Here is a 19,395-nt window from a genome sequence, read left to right on the forward strand (position 1 = left end):
CATCTGCAATCCGACCCCACCAAAGATATTAGTCCCTCCCCACCCTTGTCTGCCTCCCAGAGGGATCACTCTCTCTGTGGCTCCCTTGTCCATTCCACACTCCCCTCCAGCCCACCAAACCCGGTACTTTTCCCTGCAACCGCAGGAAGTGCTACACCTGTCCCTACATCTCCCCCCTCACCCCAATCCCAGGTCCCAAGAAGACTTTCCACATCAAGCAGATGTTAACCTGCACATCTCTTCATGTGGTATACTGCATCCGCTGTACCTGTTGTGGCCTCTTCTACATCGTGGACCGTTTAGGGACGCTTGGGGACTGTTTTGCAGAACACCTACGCTTAGTTCGCACTCAGCAACTGCATCTCCCAGTCGCAAACCATTTCAACTCCCCCTCGCATTCCTCAGACGACATGTCCATTCTGGGCCTCCTGCAGTGCCACAACAATGCTACCCGAAGGTTGCAGGAACAGCAACTTATAATCCACTTGGGAACCCTGCAGCCTAATGGTATCAATGTGGACTTCACAAGCTTCAAGATCTCCCCTCCCTTCCCCTCCCCCTACCACATCCCAAAACCAGACGAGCTCATCCCTGATCCCCAACCTGTCCTTCCTCCCGCCTATCCCCTCTTCCGACTGCAAGCCGCACCCCCATTTCCTACCTACTAACCTCATTCCGCCTCCTTGACCTGCCCGTTCTCCCTACCTCCCCATCTACACTCAGCTTTACTGGCTCCATCCATGCCTCTTTGACCAGTCTGTCTCCTCTCCACCTGTCTTCTCCTCTATCCATCTACCCCTCTCTCCCTATTTGTTGCAGAACCCCCTTTTCCTCCCCCATTTCTGAAGGAGGGTCTAGGCTTGAAATGTCAGCTTTCCTGCTCCTCTGATGCTGCTTGGCCTGCTGTGTTCATCCAGCTCCACACCTTGTTATCACTTAAAACTCAATTCCCTTCTCCCTAGGCCTTTCTCATAAATTCCTCATAAGTGATTTACAAGATTGACAGTACTGTGTTTTTATTTAAGTTGAAACAAAGACACAAATCACAGATCCCTAACTTATTTAGCAACACATATTCAGCATAACTACCTCCAATTAAATTGTTGGAATGTGGCTGTGGCTGTGAAGGTAGCTATTTATTGTCCACCCCCAGCTACGCTGAGGTGACGTTGGTAGACTTTCCTTTTGCAGTCTTTGTGGTCAAAGCACTCCTGATTCCAGAGCTTTGATCATTAAAAGGAAAACCAATCAATGCCCAAGTCATGATGATGTGCAACTTGGAGAACGAGGGGATGGTTTCTCCATGCAGCTACATCCCTTCAGCTTGTGGATCAAGGAGATCTACAGACAATTTGTGCATTCCCCTGAGTTTTTCTTTCTCTCATAAAAGCTCCAATACACTGTATTATAACCTTTACGAATATAACAAGGACAAACAAATGGGAACGTGACTGAGCCTGCCACTATATTTTGATGATACAACACACTGTGCATCCGTTTAACATTAAAAGGCAGATCAGGGGATTTTGCGCTCCATATATAAAACGTCATCTGACTTAGCACACAAGGGTCAGACAACAAATGCAGGCAAGGGCTGATTCAAGAACCACTGTCCCAAAAGTATCAAAAAGCAAGCTTACAACACTACACTTCCAAAGTGAGGATTATCTGATTAACATTTTTTATTGTTAACTATTAACTTGGTTACTAGTTGTAGTATTGCAATTCAATGATGGCTGTAGTTTTGATTTCTCCCACAAATTGCTGGAGATAATTTGCAGTTCACAATGCAGTCAAATACTGGGGTAGGTGACATTTAAAATATCAGGTATCAGTGTTGGAAACGGCACACTAGAAGAATGCTTCTTTGAGATGGAAATGTAATACTCCAAAATGGGAGTAAAATAAAGGTTTCACAGCAAAATGAAACCAATTTATACCTCAATCCCATAGTTCTTAAGTTGAGCGAGCAGGAAAAAAACAAAATATGCAAAGTAGATGCTATTCCTTGAAGCAACCTTTGGTGTACTGAATTCATTTTCAAATTAACTCGCTGGTAAGCATCAAATCACTTAAGTAGAAGTATGTTTTCTGAAAACCATTTTTAAAAAACGTTACAGCTGGGTTTATTAAAAAAAATCTAAATCTGTACGTTGGACATTGGGTAATTATCTCAATTATAGTTCAGTTTTACATAGCCTTTCATGTTAAGATCAGTCACCAGCATTTAATGACAGACATCACATGGCACCAAGTTATAGTCCAACAGGTTCTGATTTCAAATACATCTACTGGATTATAAGCTAGTGTCATGCGGCTTTTGACTTTGCCCACTCCAATCCAACAGCAGCACCTCCATAATTTTTAATGACACAAGAAATGGATTTTTTTAAAAAAATGCTGCAAACAGCAAGTCCAATGGAGTTATGAATGTATTCCACTCGAGGTTTACTGTAAGACATGTATTACTGAACAGCATTATGTGCAGGCATTAAAACTATTTCAGTGATCTATGTACATTCAAAATAAACATTCTGGTTACAATTGTAATCATTTTCACAGACCCACCTTAACCGAACCTGGACTCGAATATACAGTGACAGCTGGATCTACCAGCCTAGATTCAGCATGTATCCTGCACAGCCGGCCTTTGAACTCTGCATTCTGAGCTAAAGCCTAATAATAAAAGGCATTAAGGAAACATAAAGTATTAATTATTTAAAGCAGACAGACAAACAGACTGAGCATATTAATTGAAGGGTTGCAGACATTATCTCAATTGAACCTAACATTTTTTCCTAGTCTTGTTAAACTCAATCATAACTGCAAAAGACAAATGCAGGATTGTAGCACAAAATAGAAGCTGTAAGCTTAAGATCTTGAACTATCATTTGTATTGAATACAGAGTGACAATTTGCTGATAATGCTGCATTTCAACATTTTACATTCTAAAGAGGTGGTTTTTATATACTTATTTGTTATAGTGCTTGAAGAACAACCAAAAGGAAAAAATCAACTAGAAAGCATTGTCTGGAGCAGTGCTTCACTAGATGGGACTGCCTAAAAAAATCAGCCTGAACTACTCAGAAATCACCAACTTTCATACAGTATTCATACAACAACTTTAACTAGTGAACCGTGCCAAGGCACTTCACAGGAACCTCGAACAACATGTGACACGAAGCCAGATGAGAAGTGAGTGTTGTTTAAAAGAATAAAAAGGAAAAAATCCAGAGAATATAAATCTGTGACGATAATAATAATAATAAAAATGCCAGAAATAGCAGGTCTTGTTGACAGAAAACTCAATGATAATGCTTCAGCTGTGATGAAAAGGCCAGAGTCTGGAAACATTCTGTTTCACTCGTCACATATTGCCAGGCCTACTGAGTTTCTCCAGCACCTTCTGTATTTATATCAACACTGCTAAGATGAGAAAGCTAGAAAGATGAAATGTTAAGGAGACAAATCAGGAAAACACAGTCTAGGCAACTAAAAGTACAGCCACAAATGGAAAAATCATTGCAGTCAGGGATGGAATAATCGGTGGAGTGCACAGATCGTGAATGTTCAAGTGCTGGAAATGATAAGACAGTAAGGCAGGAGAGATGCCAGCAATTTAAGAACTCCTGAAATAAGGAGAAAACATTGAGCATACTCTGTTACTGAATACTCTGTAATTTTGCATTAAATGTCATTTTCATGCCCATACAGTGAGGTGCTGGAGAAACACAGCAGGTCAAGCAACATCAGAGGAGCAAGGGAGTCAAAGGACCTGCTGTGTTCCTCAAGCTCCACATTGTATGGACTCTGACTCCAGCATTTGCAATTCTTGCTATCTCTGATTTTCATGCCCACATTCCCTTACAGCTCTTAATTTCTCCAGAGGTCAGCTGGCCTTCTTCATCTCAACCTTAAATATAGCCAGTGATGAAGGATCCACCATACTGTGAGGCAAAGGAAAAAAAATTAAGTGATGGAATTACTCCTCAGTGCTGTGTGATTGGCCCACATCCTGAGATTGTGCCCCATGTGTTCTAGATTCTCAAGTCAGCAGAAACAACCATCTCGCAGTGTATACCCTTCAGAATCTTGTGTTTCAATTAGATCAACTTTTATTCTTCTAATTTACAGATAGTACTGGCCTAATTTATTCAGCCTGTTGTCACAGAGTAACTAACTCTCTGATCCCAGGAGTCAGTGTAGAGAAGCTTTGCTCTATCAACACTCATGCAAGTATCTTCCCCCTTAGGATGTGAAGGTCAAAACTGTACATGCAGTCCATCGGATATGGTCTCTTCAAAGCCCTATACAAATGCAACATGGCATTTTCATTCTGATCTCTAAATCCCATGCAATAAAAGTCATGAATTATAATTTACCTTCCAAATTGCTTGCTGCACTTGCAATCTAGGTTTCTATATTCAAGTTTCTGTGATTATCACAATTTACAAATTTAATACCTACCACAATAGTGGTAGAATATAAACTGTGATTTTTCAACTTCCATCATTTGATTTTTAAGATCTGGAACTTATATGGACTGAAAACAATGCAAAAAGGAAAAAAAAGTTGACTTAAAATTGGCTGCACAGATCATCTCACTCTAGATTGAGCCAAGCTTCAAGAAAAATAATGAATAAGCAAGACCATTTAAATGGAAATAACACTGGCATCAAACTAGACTGAACCAGTCAACTAGACCTTTATATCCTGTATGACTTACACCCTTATACAACAAACATTCACTTATAGATTTACAAACCATATTGCCTGCAATTATTTACCTTGAAAACAAGGATCACAGACATGGAATTCACAAACCACTTTATTTCAGGGAAGCACTCTGGCAGAAGCAGACAAGATGGATTTGTGGCTATAACTGCAGAATGCCCTCTCTCAAGGACAAAGCCTGGTGTTGAAGCAAATTGCAATGAGTTTTAATAGGAGTGAGATATAGCTGAGTGCTAACAAGAACAAAATCCTTGTTGACCTAATGGGGAGGCTGGGGGTGGAACAATTCATCTCTCCTCACCTGGCCATCTGTTAGCTTGCTGTCCACTCACCTTACCTCTCTATATCTCTTTGCAGCCTCTGTGTCCTCCTCTGTTTCATCAGTAAACTTGGATATAATGTGCTTGTGTCTTCATCTAAGTTATTAACGTAGATTGAAAGTGTTTGAGGCCCCAGTAATGATCCTTACGTACTCAACTAGGCACAGCCTGTCAAACTGAAAATGCCCAGTTTATCCCTAATCTCATCTTGTCCATTAACAAACCCTCAAATCACACTAACATATTACTCCAAGCTTCTTCAGCCCTTATCTTGCTTATTTACTTTCAGTATGACACCTCATTGAATGCCTTTTATTGGAAATCCAATTATACTATATCAAGAGAATATCCTCTCCTATCCAACTAATTATTGGATTGGTCAAACACAAGTTCCCTTTTTATAAAATCATACGGACATTATTTGATTATGCTGGCTCTTTCCAAGCTCATCAAGACTGCCTGAATAATTGATTCAATTGCAACAGAGTTTAGAGTTTTAAACTTGATCAACTGGCACAACTGTGGAGAAGGGAGATTAACTTGATGTGAATTGGGATATGGTCAGAGATCTGGATACGCTCAAATTTACAAAGGATGAGAGGCTAGCTACAGGAGTGCTGAAATGGGAGAAAAGAAAGGCATATAACCTCTCGAATTTGCTCTCCTACTTAATTTGATAAAGGCTGAACGTTTTAAAATTAATTTCACTTTCCTGTCCAATCCCCAACATCTTTACTTCCTTAAATCTATCCATCTCAGTCTTAGATACAGATAACAACTAAGCATTCAAGGCAATGTGCACTTCAGCACTAGAAAGGTTAAGCTGCCTTGGAAATTTCCTACTTCATTCCTAAATGATTGTATGCTTATCCTACGAGTAAGACCCCAATTCATACTTCTCAGCCCAGGAAAAATCTCTCTCAGCTATGGCCTTATTGTGCATTAACATTTTATGTTTCTATGAGACGACGTCTTCAATATTCCTAAATCCCACAGAATACAGGCTCAGCCTGCTCAATCTCTCTTCAGTGGACAGACAACTTTCTCATTCCAGGAATCAATCTCATGGGTTTTTGCATTGCAACTCCTCCGAAGTCAAAACTGTACACAGCAAACCAGATGTGACCCAATATAACTGCAGCAAAATAACAAACCAAAGAACAGCAGACACTGGACATCTGAAACAAAAACAGAAACTTCCGGCAAAACTCAGCAGGTCTGTCAGCGTCTGTGAGAAAACAGCAAGTTAATATTTACAGACCTGTAATTCGTCATTTGGTCTGAAGGATGTGTCACCAGACTCAAACATTAACTCTGCTTTCTTCTCACGGATGCTGCCAGATCTACTGGGTTTTGCCAGAAATTTTTGTTTTGGTAATTGCAGCAACAGTTGATTGCATGAATGTTCCAACCCTCTTGCAATCAAAACTTCAGATGACATTATCATAAGGAGCCCCAAATCCTTCTGAATACTAGCATTTACTATTCCTCATTTTAAAATAAAAGGCTTTGCCGTCTTTCTAACAAAATGGAATATGATATGTAAAATTATCGAAGTACTACCTCCTCACTCAATCTCTTATTTGGTCAGTAATTCTCTTGCAGCCTCTCTGCATTGTCCGCCCAGCGAAGTTACTTGTCTAAACACACATTATCAGCAAACCGAGTGCAGTCATTCAAATTGCTACAGATTATAAATAGCTGGAGCCCAAAAACTAACCCTTGCACTCCAGTAATTAAAGCCGATCATCCTGGAAATATTATCTATTCCTATGCAGTCTCTCTCCTCTAATCAATGCTCAACTCCCACCTACTCAATACTGTAACAGAGGAGTTATCTAGCATTATAGGATCAGTCCTGTCTTACGCAATTCATCTGCTATGATCAGTGTAAGGGCAATGACTGAAGATGCTGGAATTTGTACTGAAAACAAAAAAATGCTGGATAACATTGTGGTTCAGGCAGCATTCGTGAAGTGTCACCTAGACTCGAACTGTTAGCTTGCTCTCTCTCCATGGATGCTGCCTGACCTGCTGTGATCTCCAGCCATTTTTTGTTATTGTAGTGGGGTGCCTGCTGGCTCATTCTGATTTACAGCTCCAAGTGCTAAGACAGTCTTTGAAAGGGGACCATAAATAATTTTTTTTTAGAAAAGTAAGGGAATAAATATTTGAAGGAAGTTAAATCATGTGAATTTGATATTTTTTAAAATTACAGATATAGAAGATAGAACATTACAGCACAGTACAGGCCCTTCGGCCCTCGATGTTGTGCCGACCTATCATACCGATCTCAAGCCTATCTAACCTACACTATTCCATGTACGTCCATATGCTTATCCAACGACGACTTAAATGTACCTAAAGTTGGCAAATCTACTACCGTTGCAGGCAAAGCGTTCCATTCCCTTACTACTCTCTGAATAAAGAAACTACCTCTGACATCTGTCCTATATCTTTCACCTCTCAATTTAAAGCTATGCCGCCTCGTGCTTGACATCACCATCCTAGGAAAAAGGCTCACCCTATCCACCCTATCTAACCATCTGATTATTTTATATGTTTCAATTAAGTCACCTCCCAACCTTCTTCTAACGAAAACAGCCTCAAGTCCCTCAGCCTTTCCTCGTATGACCTTCCCTCCATACCAGGCAACATCCTAGTAAATCTCCTCTGCACCCTTTCCAAAGCTTCCACATCCTTGTTATAATGCGGTGACCAGAACTGTACACAATACTCCAAGTGCGGCTGCACCAGAGTTTTGCACAGCTTCACCATAAACTCTTTGTTCCGGAACTCAATACCTCTATTAATAAAAGCTAAAGTATGCCGTCTTAACAGCGCTGTCAACCTGGGTGGCAACTTTCAAGGATCTGTGTACATGGACACCGAGATCTATCTGCTCATCTACACTACTAAGAATCTTACCATTAGCCCAGTACTTTGCATTCCGGTTACTCCCACCAAAGTGCATCACCTCACACTTGTCTGCATTAAACTCCATTTGCCACCTCTCAGCCCAGCTCTGCAGCTTATCTATGTCTCTCTGCAACCTACAGCATCCTTCGTCACTATCTACAACTCCACCGACCTTAGTGTTGTCTGCAAATTTACTAACCCATCCTTCTACGCCCTCATCCAGGTCATTTATAGAAATGACAAAACAGCAATGGACCCAACACCGACCCTTGCGGTACACCACTAGTAACTGGACTCCAGGATGAACATTTCCCATCAACTACCACCCTCTGTCTTCTTTCAGCAAGCCAATTTCCGATCCAAACTGCTATATCTCCCACAACTCCATTCCTCCACGTTTTGTACAATAGCCCATTGTGGGGAACCTTATCGAAAGCCTTGCTGAAATCCATATACACCACATCAACCAGTTTACTCTCATCTACCTGTTTGGTCACCTTCTCAAAGAACTCAATAAGGTTTGTGAGGCACGACCTTCCCTTCACAAAACCGTGCTGACTATCCCTAATCAATTTATTCTTTTCTAGATGATTATAAATCCTATCCCTTATAACCTTTTCCAACACTTTACCAACAACTGAGGTAAGGCTTACTGGTCTATAATTACCAGGGTTGTCTCTACTCCCCTTCTTGAACAGGGGAACCACATTTGCTATCTTCCAGTCATCTGGCACTATTCCTGTAGACAATGACGAGTTAAAGATCAATGCCAAAGGCTCGGCAATCTCCTCCCTGGCTTCCCAGAGGATCCGAGGATAAATCCCATCCGGCCCAAGGGACTTATCTATCTTCACCCTCTGTAGGATTTCTAATACCTCTTCCTTGTGAACCTCAATCCCACCTAGTCTAGTAGCCTGTATCTCATATTCTCAACAACATTGTCGTTTTCTAGAGTGAATACTGTTGAAAAATATTCATTTAGAGCTTCCCCTATCTCATCTGACTCCACACACAACTTACCACTACAATCCTTGATTGAGCCTAATCTCACTTTTGTCATTGTTTTATTCCTTAAATACCTATAGAAAGCCTTAGGGTTTACCCTGATCCTATCCGCCAACAACTTCTCATGTCTCCTCCTGGCTCTTCTGAGCTCTTTCTTTAGGTCTTTCCTGGCTACTTCGTAGCCCTCAAGTGCCCTAACTGAGCCTTCACATCTCATCCTAACATAAGCCTTCTTCTTCCTCTTGACCAGAGATTCCACCTCCTTCGTAAACCACGGCTCCCGCACTCTACAGCTTCCTCACTGCCTGACAGGTACATACTTACCTAGAACACACAGGAACTTTTCCTTGAATAAGCTCCACATTTCCAATGTGCCCATCCCCTGCAGTTTCCTTCCCCATCCTATGCTCCCTAAATCTTGCCTAATCTCATCGTAATTGCCTTTCCCCCAGCTATAACTCTTGCCCAGTGGTATACACCTATCCCTTTCCATCACTAACGTAAACATAACAGAATTGCGATCGCTTATCACCAAAGTGCTCACCTACTTCCAAATCTAACACCTGGCGGGGCTCATTACCCAGTACCAAATCTAATGTGGCTTTGCCCCTTGTCTGCCTGTCTACATACTGTGTCAGGAAGCCCTCCTGCACACATTGGACAAAAACTGACCCATCTATAGTACTTGAACTATAGTGTTCCCAGTCAATATTTGCAAAGTTGAAGTCCCCCATGACAACTACCCTGTCTCTCTCACTCCTATCGAGAATCATCTTTGCTATCCTTTCCTCTACATCTCTGGAACTATTCGGGGGCCTACAGAAAACTACCAACAGGGTGACCTCTCCTTTCCTGTTTCTAACCTCAGCCCATACTACCTCAGTTGACGAGTCCCCAAACATCCTTTCTGCAACTGTAATACTGTCCTTGACCAACAATGCCACACCTCCGCCCCTTTTACCATCTTCTCTGTTCTTACTGAAACATCTAAATCCCGGAACCTGCAACAACCATTCCTGTCCCTGCTCTATCCATGTCTCCGAAATAGCCACAACATCGAAGTCCCAGGTACTAACCCATGCTGCAAGATCACCCATCTTATTCCGGATGCTCCTGGCATCGAAGTAGACACACTTCAAACCAACTTCTTGCTTGCTGGTGCCATCTTGCGTCCCTGAAACTTTATTTCGGACCACCCTACTCTCAACCTTTTCTATACTCAAACTACAATTTTGGTTCCCATCCCCCTGCTGAATTAGTTTAAACTCACCTGAATAGCCTTAGCAAATTTCCCCCTCAGGATATCGGTACCCCTCTGGTTCAGGTGAAGACCATCTTGCTTGTAGAGGTCCCACCTACCCCAGAAAGGTCCCAATTATCCAAGAATACAAAACCCTCCCTCCTGCACCATCCCTGTAGCCACATGTTCAACTCTTCTCGCTCCCTATTCCTTGCCTCACTAGCACGTGGCACGGGCAACAAACCAGAGACAACAACTCTGTTCGTAGTAGCTCGCAGCTTCCATCCTAGCTCCCTGAATTTCTGCCTTAAATCCCCATCTCTCTTCCTACTTATGTCGTTGGTGCCAATGTAGACCACGACTTGGAGCTGCTCCTCCTCACCCTTAAGGATCCCAAAAACACGATCAGAGACATCACGCACCCTGGCATCTGGGAGGCAACACACCAACCGTGAGTCTCTCTCGTCCCCACAGAACCTCCTATCTGTCCCCCTAATTATGGAGTCCCCAATGACTACTGCTCTGCTCCTCTTCCCCCTTCCCTTCTGAGCAGCAGGAACAGACTCTGTGCCAGAGACCTGTGCCCCACTGCTTTCCCCTGGTAAGTCATCCCCCCCAACAGTATCCAAAACGGTATACTTATTGTTGAGGGGAATGGCCACAGGGGACACCTGCACTGCCTGCCAGTTCCCCTTCCATCCCCTGATTCAGCAATACTCACAAGAACTTTATTTAAGTGGACATAGTTCCCACGGTCTGCTGAAAGAAGGTGCTGAACGGCATGGAAGATGTCTAGGCAAAAGGTGATAAATGGGGAGAATAATTTGGTACATGGGGGGTTGGGAACGGAAGTTAGCATGGAGTCTATGAAAGGCCATGTAGGGCACATGGGTAGTGAAATGTAATAGCACAGGCTAGCATCGGAAGCATGGGGAATTTTTTAATGATGAGGGCATGTGAAGGTTTGGGGCTAAAGGAATGGTTTGTCTTCTTACTGCTGGGGCAAAGTGCGACAGCACCTAGGTTGGTCTCCCAAACAGCCTATATCAGCGCCCATCCACCTGTGGGGCTGTCTCTAAACTCTTTCTAGGGTCAGCCTGCCCAACTTCCAAAAAAGACGGAGTATGAAAATTCAAACTTCTTATACACTATGTTTTTCCTCTCAAGTCAGGTTTGTAGAATCAGGAAATGTCCTAACTTTGGGTTCCCAACACAGGGGTGAAAATTCAGACCTTGGTTGCTGAGGAAAGTAAGGTTTTTCACATGTTATTGATAAGAGGTGGGTCAGAGGACTGTATGCGCCGTGACATTTTCTCTGTGATGGTCTCTAAACTGCATGAGTAAGTCTCCCACAACAAATGCTCACAGCAAAGTGTTCTCCAAAGGGAACTGAGAAAGCAGTGAGTGCTCAGCCCTTATTCATTTTGGAGGAACTGACCTTTAATCAACCCATTAATTGCCATTCACTGCCTCCTCCATATTAATATTAAGTTTCCTATACACTAGGTAGGAGGCATTTCCTATAAAGTACTGCCAAAAGCTATAATTAAAATATCCCCATTTATTTCAGAATCATTAATTTACCTCTTCTGAATGTTAACATGCACTTCCATGGCTAAATGAAAAGTAGGGTTGTTTGACACAAGTTGGAGGTGGGATTTAGATTTTATCAAAAAAACATTTCATGGCTCTTTCCAAACTACCAAGGGGAGGGGTCTCAAAAATCCCCTTCGATGATATTTTAACCTGTATGAATAATCATTACTGATTCATACACCGTAAAAATATAAAAGCCAAGGTCTAGATATCAGCTAGTGTCAAAAGATTTGACAAACTAGTTGGTGAGTCATCATGGCACAATTCATAGGTTATGAAAGCATTTTCATGCAGCCATGACCAAGTCAACAGCTAATTGTAAGTGAATAATAAATACAAAGACATCAAACACAGGAGAACTACAGCAGGATACTGTTCAGATATTTTGAGAAAAATATTTTACCATCTGCACGTTTTGTTAATAAAAGGTAGCTACCGAATTGGCTGAAAACAATTCAGTTTGATACAGCTTAATACTTTTCTGCTGTTCATTTCATTTTCGGCACTCATTATTGTGGAGCAATTTTTGAAAACTTTAACAATTCTAAATGTATGTGGTTCCTTTAGTACCATTAGCAGAAAATGACAAAACAGAAAGGGATTGGTTAACTCTAAAGAGGACAGAGTGTAAACTGCAGAGGCTACATATAGTTAAAATGTTAGGCTGTTGATTGTCAGATGAAAGATTGGACAAACAGATGATAAGAAGTGTTTTATACAGAGAAATGCAAAGCAATAAAAAGGATCGACAACGGATGTAATGGTTAAAAATGTATAAATGGGAGACACACTTTAGGGGCTCAGACATCCTCAAATTTGGACAATCAAGTTGATGATTATGCATAATTAACAAAAGCATATTTAGCACAGGCTTAATTCTCTTTTCAGACATCATGCTTTGTTATAAGTATAGAACTATTTTTCTGGAAAAAAGGTTAATTACTGTTCTGAAGATCGTAAGTTACAATCTGTTACCTCATTACCTCAGCAGTTTTAACAACAAAAAAATGCTACAATTACCTGAACAGTGACTTTAAGAAAAGGAACTGACCAAATTAGCAGCTCTACGTCAGTCTACTTCTGAGCAACACCAAAGCAAACCCATTATACTAAATGACAAGTGGAACTCCCATTTAATGCACACTCAGAACAAATACTTTTTGCAACAAATTTTAAGGTCATCAGAAAAAGTGTAAAGGCAGGTTAGTCAAAAACTTTTAAATATATCTTGAGAAACACCTCAAAACACAGGTTACAAGACCATATTAAAATCAACCTTCAATTATTGAAGGCAAATATTTATCTCATTATGAAGGAAACACTAGTTTAGTGATCATGTCACTGGAGGAATATAAGGCCTGGGTGAGATTTCTGCACAAATTCAACATCAGCTACATTCTTCAGCAACTAATGGAATTTAGATTTAATTAATAAATCTGGAATTGAAAGCAATCTCATGGCCACCTTACTGAGGCTAATCAGCGATTGTCATGAAAGCCCATCTGGTTGGGCTCTTACGGTGCAATGATAGTGTCCCGGCTTCTGAGTTAACTTGCCCGGGTTTAAGTCCCATCTGCTCCAGGTGTGTGCAATAACATCTCTAAGCAAGATGGTTAGAAAATAAGTTTTTTAAAAAAAGATACACATCTGGTTCACTAATATTCTTCACTTGATCTGGCCTGCAGGTGAATCCAGCTTCATAGTAATGCAAATAATTCAATGTCCAAAATGGCCAAGCAAGTCATTCAGTTCAAAGGTAATAAAAATAGAAGTCTTTTCTCAAAGTTACTTACAAAATCAATTTGTGACTTAAAAATAGACTGGGGAGGAATTCTACCACTTAAAATTTTCAAGACCAAGAATCCTTTCAAACATTAAGTCACCAACAGAAAATGTTAAAATCAATAAAGAACAAATGAAGAGAACCTCTCCCATCGCTAAAACACAGATTTGTAACTGTTCAAGCTAAATTTCAATCTTAAGAAAACGGAATCTATTAAACTAAAGATTCAAAATAAAAGATTTCAACATTGAAAACAGCTTCATGTTGATATTTTTCCAGAAGCATCAAACCTAACAGCATATTTATTGCTGTTGCACTGACTCAAAAACTTACCGAGGTTAAGGCAGTCTTCAGACCAATTATCTGTGCAGATGGTGCGTGACAAGCATCATGTTCTGATATCAACTGTTTGAATGTTTCCTTTTCAATTACCAAGGAGTTGAATACAGACTTTAAAGTAGAGTGAACTAACGAGTAGAAAACAAACAAACAAACAACTTTACACAAATTCTGGTCTTCAATAATTACTAAATTTTCACATATAAAAAGCTTTACTTAAATCAGTTTTCAAATAATGGCTCTTGGCTTGTATATAGAAATTGACAGCAAGCAGGAACTCAGAGCTACAATCTCATTCACAGATTCAGAGGACTCTACTGATCAGAAAGAATGGATTTGCACACTCACTGGATCTTTTACTATTGGAGGCAATTTCTGCCTTATGATTTCTCTTAAATATATTGATGCAGATAAGAAAGTCAGTGCTTCAGAGTAAAATAAATTCAATACGTAGTTATTTATAAATCAGCTGACAGAAGATTGCATACATATCTTGAAATTCATTTCTCATGTCTAAAGTTGCAAATGATGGTGACGTTGATTAATTGTTAGTTTTACAAAATCATTGCATTTTGGGCAAATCTATAGCTTAGAAACAAAACAATTTTCTACAGAAATCTTAAGAAAAATGTTCTTAGTGCTAAATCCTACACACATATTGGAAAACACCAACAGTTATCATCGGACAGTGTTAACCAACAGGCCTGTTGAACTTCATGCACAAGTTTCAAGCTCATCTTCCACTTGAGCAACATTCCCCAATACTAACATGTAATTTTGTAAAATCTCCGTTTAGATATCTAAGTAATAATGGGTGGTAATGTACCAAATATTTTTTTAAAAAAAGGCATTCTAGGGTCACCCATACAGAACATATAGTCACTGTCGCATGTTATTTGACTGTATTCAGGGAAATGTACTCTCAACCTCCATTGAAGCTTATTATTAGCATTAAGGCTAAACAACAATAGCTTTCCTGGATTCATCTGCAGCATACTCGGAAGGGACCATATACCGCAAAAACCTCAAGGCTGTGAGGTTGTAAACCATGTATTAAAACTGTGCTAATCAACAACAATTTCCTGTACAACTCACTGCACAAGTCAACAGACTTCTACTACTGAACAATTGGTTTCCCTGTTGTTCAGTCTTCAGACCACTGAGTTTTATGATTAACATTAACTCTGACCAAGTAGTGGTAATCTGCAATCAAGAGGAAGATTTGAATCCATTTATCTACAATTCTCTGGAACCAGCCGGAGAGAAGCTCGTTTCCCGAAGACAGCAACTTGGCTCTTGTTTTATCTGCAGTTGAATATTCCACAGGGCTATGGGCAGGAAATCCACATATAAATCTCAGCAACACATAAACTGAACACCACAGAGAATTATCATGATTATGGAAATCATCAATATTCTGTTTCCTTGCCTCTCAAAAGAAAAGCAGTAACAATCATAACACAACCATCTCCGGCCAACTCTAATCTACCCATTGATGAAGATATGCAGACAATCCTGAGGTGCAATCTTAAGCCCTGAACTTTCTTCAGGTTAAGATGCCAAATCTCTGAAAATCTCAGCACTCTCATCTGAAAGACTGGTGGAAAATGCAGAGAAACAAACAGCATTAAGAATCAGGATCCAATTGCGACAAATACTCATTACATTTAAATAACTACATCAGAAAATAAACTACCTACTACAGGAAGAGAATAAGATAGCTGAAACATTGAGAAGTTAACCAAAATAGAGAGCATCTGTTTCCACACTGCAGGGATTCTATAAATACTTTCGTATAAAATTAGCATAATGTCTAAAGGGTATAGGCTGGACAAACACAAAACGAGGACATGGACTTCTTGCTTTTACTTTCCCTGCTTCACAGCAAACAGAGAATCATATACAGTGGCATGTAAAATATTATTCAGTTCATGTTTTTTTCTGACCCCTGACTCCCCTCTATCATTTTGCGACAAAGATATCTGGTACTTACGAAACCAACAGTATATTTTCCAGTAATGAGTATTTGATTCAATCTGGTCGAAGGTAAGTTCTAAGCAGTTACTTTATCTAGGTAATGCTTTCTCCTTTTAACATTTATTGGTATTATTTAAAAACTTACACAAGTGTTCAGACAGTAAGGCAAGTTGGCTTGAACAGAGGACAACAATTCATTTGCTCGATTATACACAAAAGGATACAATGGGAAAAATCTAAACTAGACTGACCAGTTGAGTGCTGTTCCAAATCACCACACTGGGAAAGCTTCACCTGCTCCTAGAGCAGCAGGTCAGGAAGCAGGAGCATCAGAGAAGTCGTGGGAACCTGGGTCAGGGTAACTCCCCAATGTATACTCACCACAGGGGTCTCTTCTCCAGGCCAGGGCGGGGGGGGGGGGGGGGGGGGGGGGGGGGGGGTGGTAAGATAGATACACTGCCAATCCATTTGCAGGCAGCTAAGGAACTCATTAAGGTGCCAAAAGGGGGCAGTTTGCTGGTAGCAGAGCAGACCCTGCCAGGTAGAGTCCCACATCCACTTGGAGCTAGCCTCCAAGAAGAGCTGGGGGATGGAGGGTGGGGCGCACTCTGGAATCGGAAATTATACAAAACAAATAGGGTGTGCAAGCTGGAAATAACTTCTGGACAGGTTGCCTTTCCAATCAAAAGTGTTCATTTGTTTAGCCCTTCTGAAATTTTCACTTGAGTCTCTGAGGGCACCTCCATGCCATATCCTTCCTTCAAACATGACAGACCTATCAATGGATTGGCCAAGATTTCAGCTGTCATCCCTTTGATGGTGCTGGCAACACACACAAAACCTTAATTGCCCTGACATGGACGATGAGAAGGCCACCTTTAGGGAAAATAACAGGCATTCTGGTTCCCAACACAGGTGGACTCAGGATCCTTAGCTTGCAAAGCCCATGGCAAAATTCCACTTACTGTCTTAAAACTGATCCAACTCATGTAAAATTTTATTCATTGTCTTTTTCTTGACCCTACCTTTTCCCAACATTTTGTAACAAAGATCTCACATTTATAAAACAATTGACGTGTGTTTTGGTAACAAGCATGTGATTTAATCTGTCTGAGATTAGTTCTAAGCCACTGCTTAATGAGGACTAGACAAACAGGAGGCCGGACAAACACAGCAAGTGAGGCAGCATCTGCAGAAAATGAGAAGTCAATATTTCAGGCATTACTGTTCTTCAGGACAGGCTTAGTTGTGGGCAACTGTCTCTTCAATTTATAGCAGCCACTACTGAATCTTCTCTAAAAGATAAGCATTTATACCATCATAGTGTAAGCTTAGCATTAATTTTCATTTCTACAGCTTGAACTGAATCTTGGCCACAACATAACAAATTAATATATTGTTGATGTACTAAAACAGCACAAAAACTTTTTGTTACTACCTGTGAGCTAAAGCATGTGCAAAAATAATCATTTCTACATTTTAACATTTTGCAAATACTGAAAGTCATTACTACCTTCACACGCAATGTTGCAAAAGTCTTCTTGCAGTTTTGAATAATCTGAGGGCAGATCTGAGCTATCTGAAAACTGTTTGATTTCTCCTTGAAATACCTCAGAGAGGTTAGGATTTGATGCATGCAGTCGCATTGGGCTGGTGGAGATAGATGGAACCTAAAGAAAGAAAAATGTCATTACGTCTCACTGAATATGTCTAACTGAAAAAAAAAATTCTCTTCAAAACAATTTTACATCATAAACTTACATAATTAGTATAGTGCATTAGCAAAGCAAAACAGAAATGTCCAAAAAGCATAACAGCTTTCCAAATTAAGTGTGAACAAACTCTGACCACTTGATCCGTAAGGATTATTGAAGTATAAAGTCTCTACCCCAAAACTGAAAAATGATGTGGGACACGAGCAATAAATATGTTCATGCAGCAATGCCAGATCATAATCTTGAAAGTCAATTGCCCATAATTATCCAGATTCCACAGGTGTATGTGCATGCATGCATGTTTCTTGTTTTAATATGGGGTTCTCTGTTCTGATAAGCTTAGGCCAGATCACAATGTGCTTCTTCACACAGGATGATCCTGCAGTTGGTTTCTGTCCTAATTTACTCTTGTCCCAAACTTCTAGCAGAGTCCCACATAATTGAAATCACTGTTACATCACAGCAAAACGTGGCCTTAATCAACATATTCCTTAAACTGTGTCACTACACTTGTGACAAGGAGCAACTGTATAAGTGGGGATGGGGGGTTAGGAGGAGAAATTAAAAGGTGAACATAATTAATACAACACTGATGCATATAAGCACATTAACTGACAAGCGAGCTTGCTTTGACAGTTAACGACTACCAATTTTGTTCCAAGATTGATAACAGCAAGGTTGATGATGACTAGAGCTACAATTCCACAAAAAAAATCACATTATGATATTAGCACAATAAACTAATCCTAAAAAAAACTTCACAAAGTTGCATTACCTGTAATGTTGATTTAGCATCTTTGCCAAAACTCTTGGTGCGCCATCTACTCTGAACAGGTTTTTCCTTTTTGGGACTTTCAAAAGCATAACCCTTAAAAAAAGGGAAAGAAAATGAAAATGCCATTTTATCATAAACAACTCTCATTTTGTTCTGTAATTCACACTTTGAAGCCAAATGCAGTGTTCACTTATTTCTGCATCAGCTTCAGTCAAGGTGATCAGAACTTCATAATTGGCATACCTGAATAGCATTTATAGCTGGTGCTGAGTATGTCTTATGAATAACTTCCATACTTTGTAAAAGCTGTGTTAATTCTGTTAAATTTGAATGGCACCGAGAAAGATCTAGAAAAAAAATTCAACAAGTGAACATCAAATAAAAATATATATTCCAGATTCTTGAATTTTCTGTACAAGGGCTTGTTCTCATTGGAATTTAGCAGAGTGAGGGTTGACTTGATTGAGGTGTAAAGATTCTCAATGACCATATTAAGACCAATACAGAAAGGACATTTCATCTTGTGGGTCAGTCTAAAACTAGGGGGCTGCATTTTAAAATTAGGGACTGTATTTTGAGGACAGGGATGAGCAGAAATTTTCTCTGCAAGGTTTTGCAAATTAGGAATCACTCCCTTAGAAAGTGGTGCAGACAGAATCATTGAACATTTCTCAGACAGATGTTGACAGACTCTTGTTACACAAGGAAATCAAGAATTATCCAATCATGTCTTGGTAAATGGCCACAATGCTAAAGCTGCTTGGGCACATTTCAATCTGTATTCAAAGTCACCACAGGGTTCCTGAAGTAATTAAGGTTCAACGGTTCTGAAGTAGAGTCACTGAACCTGAAATGTTAACTTTGTTTTATCTCCACAGATGCTGCCAGACCTGCTGAGTTTGTCCAGCAATTTCCATATTTGTTTCTGATTTCCAGCATCCACAGTTTTTATAGGTTTGTAAAAACAAAAGTTTAGGACACACTCCACTGA

The 19,395-nt window shown here is 40.2% G+C and overlaps 1 protein-coding gene across 5 annotated transcripts in view; it reads right to left on the minus strand.

The window, feature by feature from the left end:
* osbpl3b (oxysterol binding protein-like 3b) overlaps positions 1-19,395 on the minus strand; it is a 196,194-nt gene that overhangs the window by 85,158 nt on the left and 91,641 nt on the right. For 3 of the 5 annotated variants that reach the window (XM_048563469.2, XM_048563459.2, XM_059654041.1), the window contains exons 8-12: positions 18,648-18,751; positions 18,405-18,497; positions 17,428-17,584; positions 13,932-14,065; positions 2,569-2,676 (exon numbers count right to left, since the gene is read on the minus strand). In XM_048563469.2, the coding sequence (XP_048419426.1) occupies positions 2,569-2,676; positions 13,932-14,065; positions 17,428-17,584; positions 18,405-18,497; positions 18,648-18,751 (596 nt within the window). The remainder of the gene's footprint in view (positions 1-2,568; positions 2,677-13,931; positions 14,066-17,427; positions 17,585-18,404; positions 18,498-18,647; positions 18,752-19,395) is intronic. The other 2 variants (XM_059654038.1, XM_048563478.2) reach the window with 1 other exon arrangement.

The sequence above is a fragment of the Stegostoma tigrinum genome, chromosome 2 (genome assembly GCF_030684315.1).
Source record: "Stegostoma tigrinum isolate sSteTig4 chromosome 2, sSteTig4.hap1, whole genome shotgun sequence".
Classification (NCBI taxonomy): domain Eukaryota; kingdom Metazoa; phylum Chordata; class Chondrichthyes; order Orectolobiformes; family Stegostomatidae; genus Stegostoma; species Stegostoma tigrinum.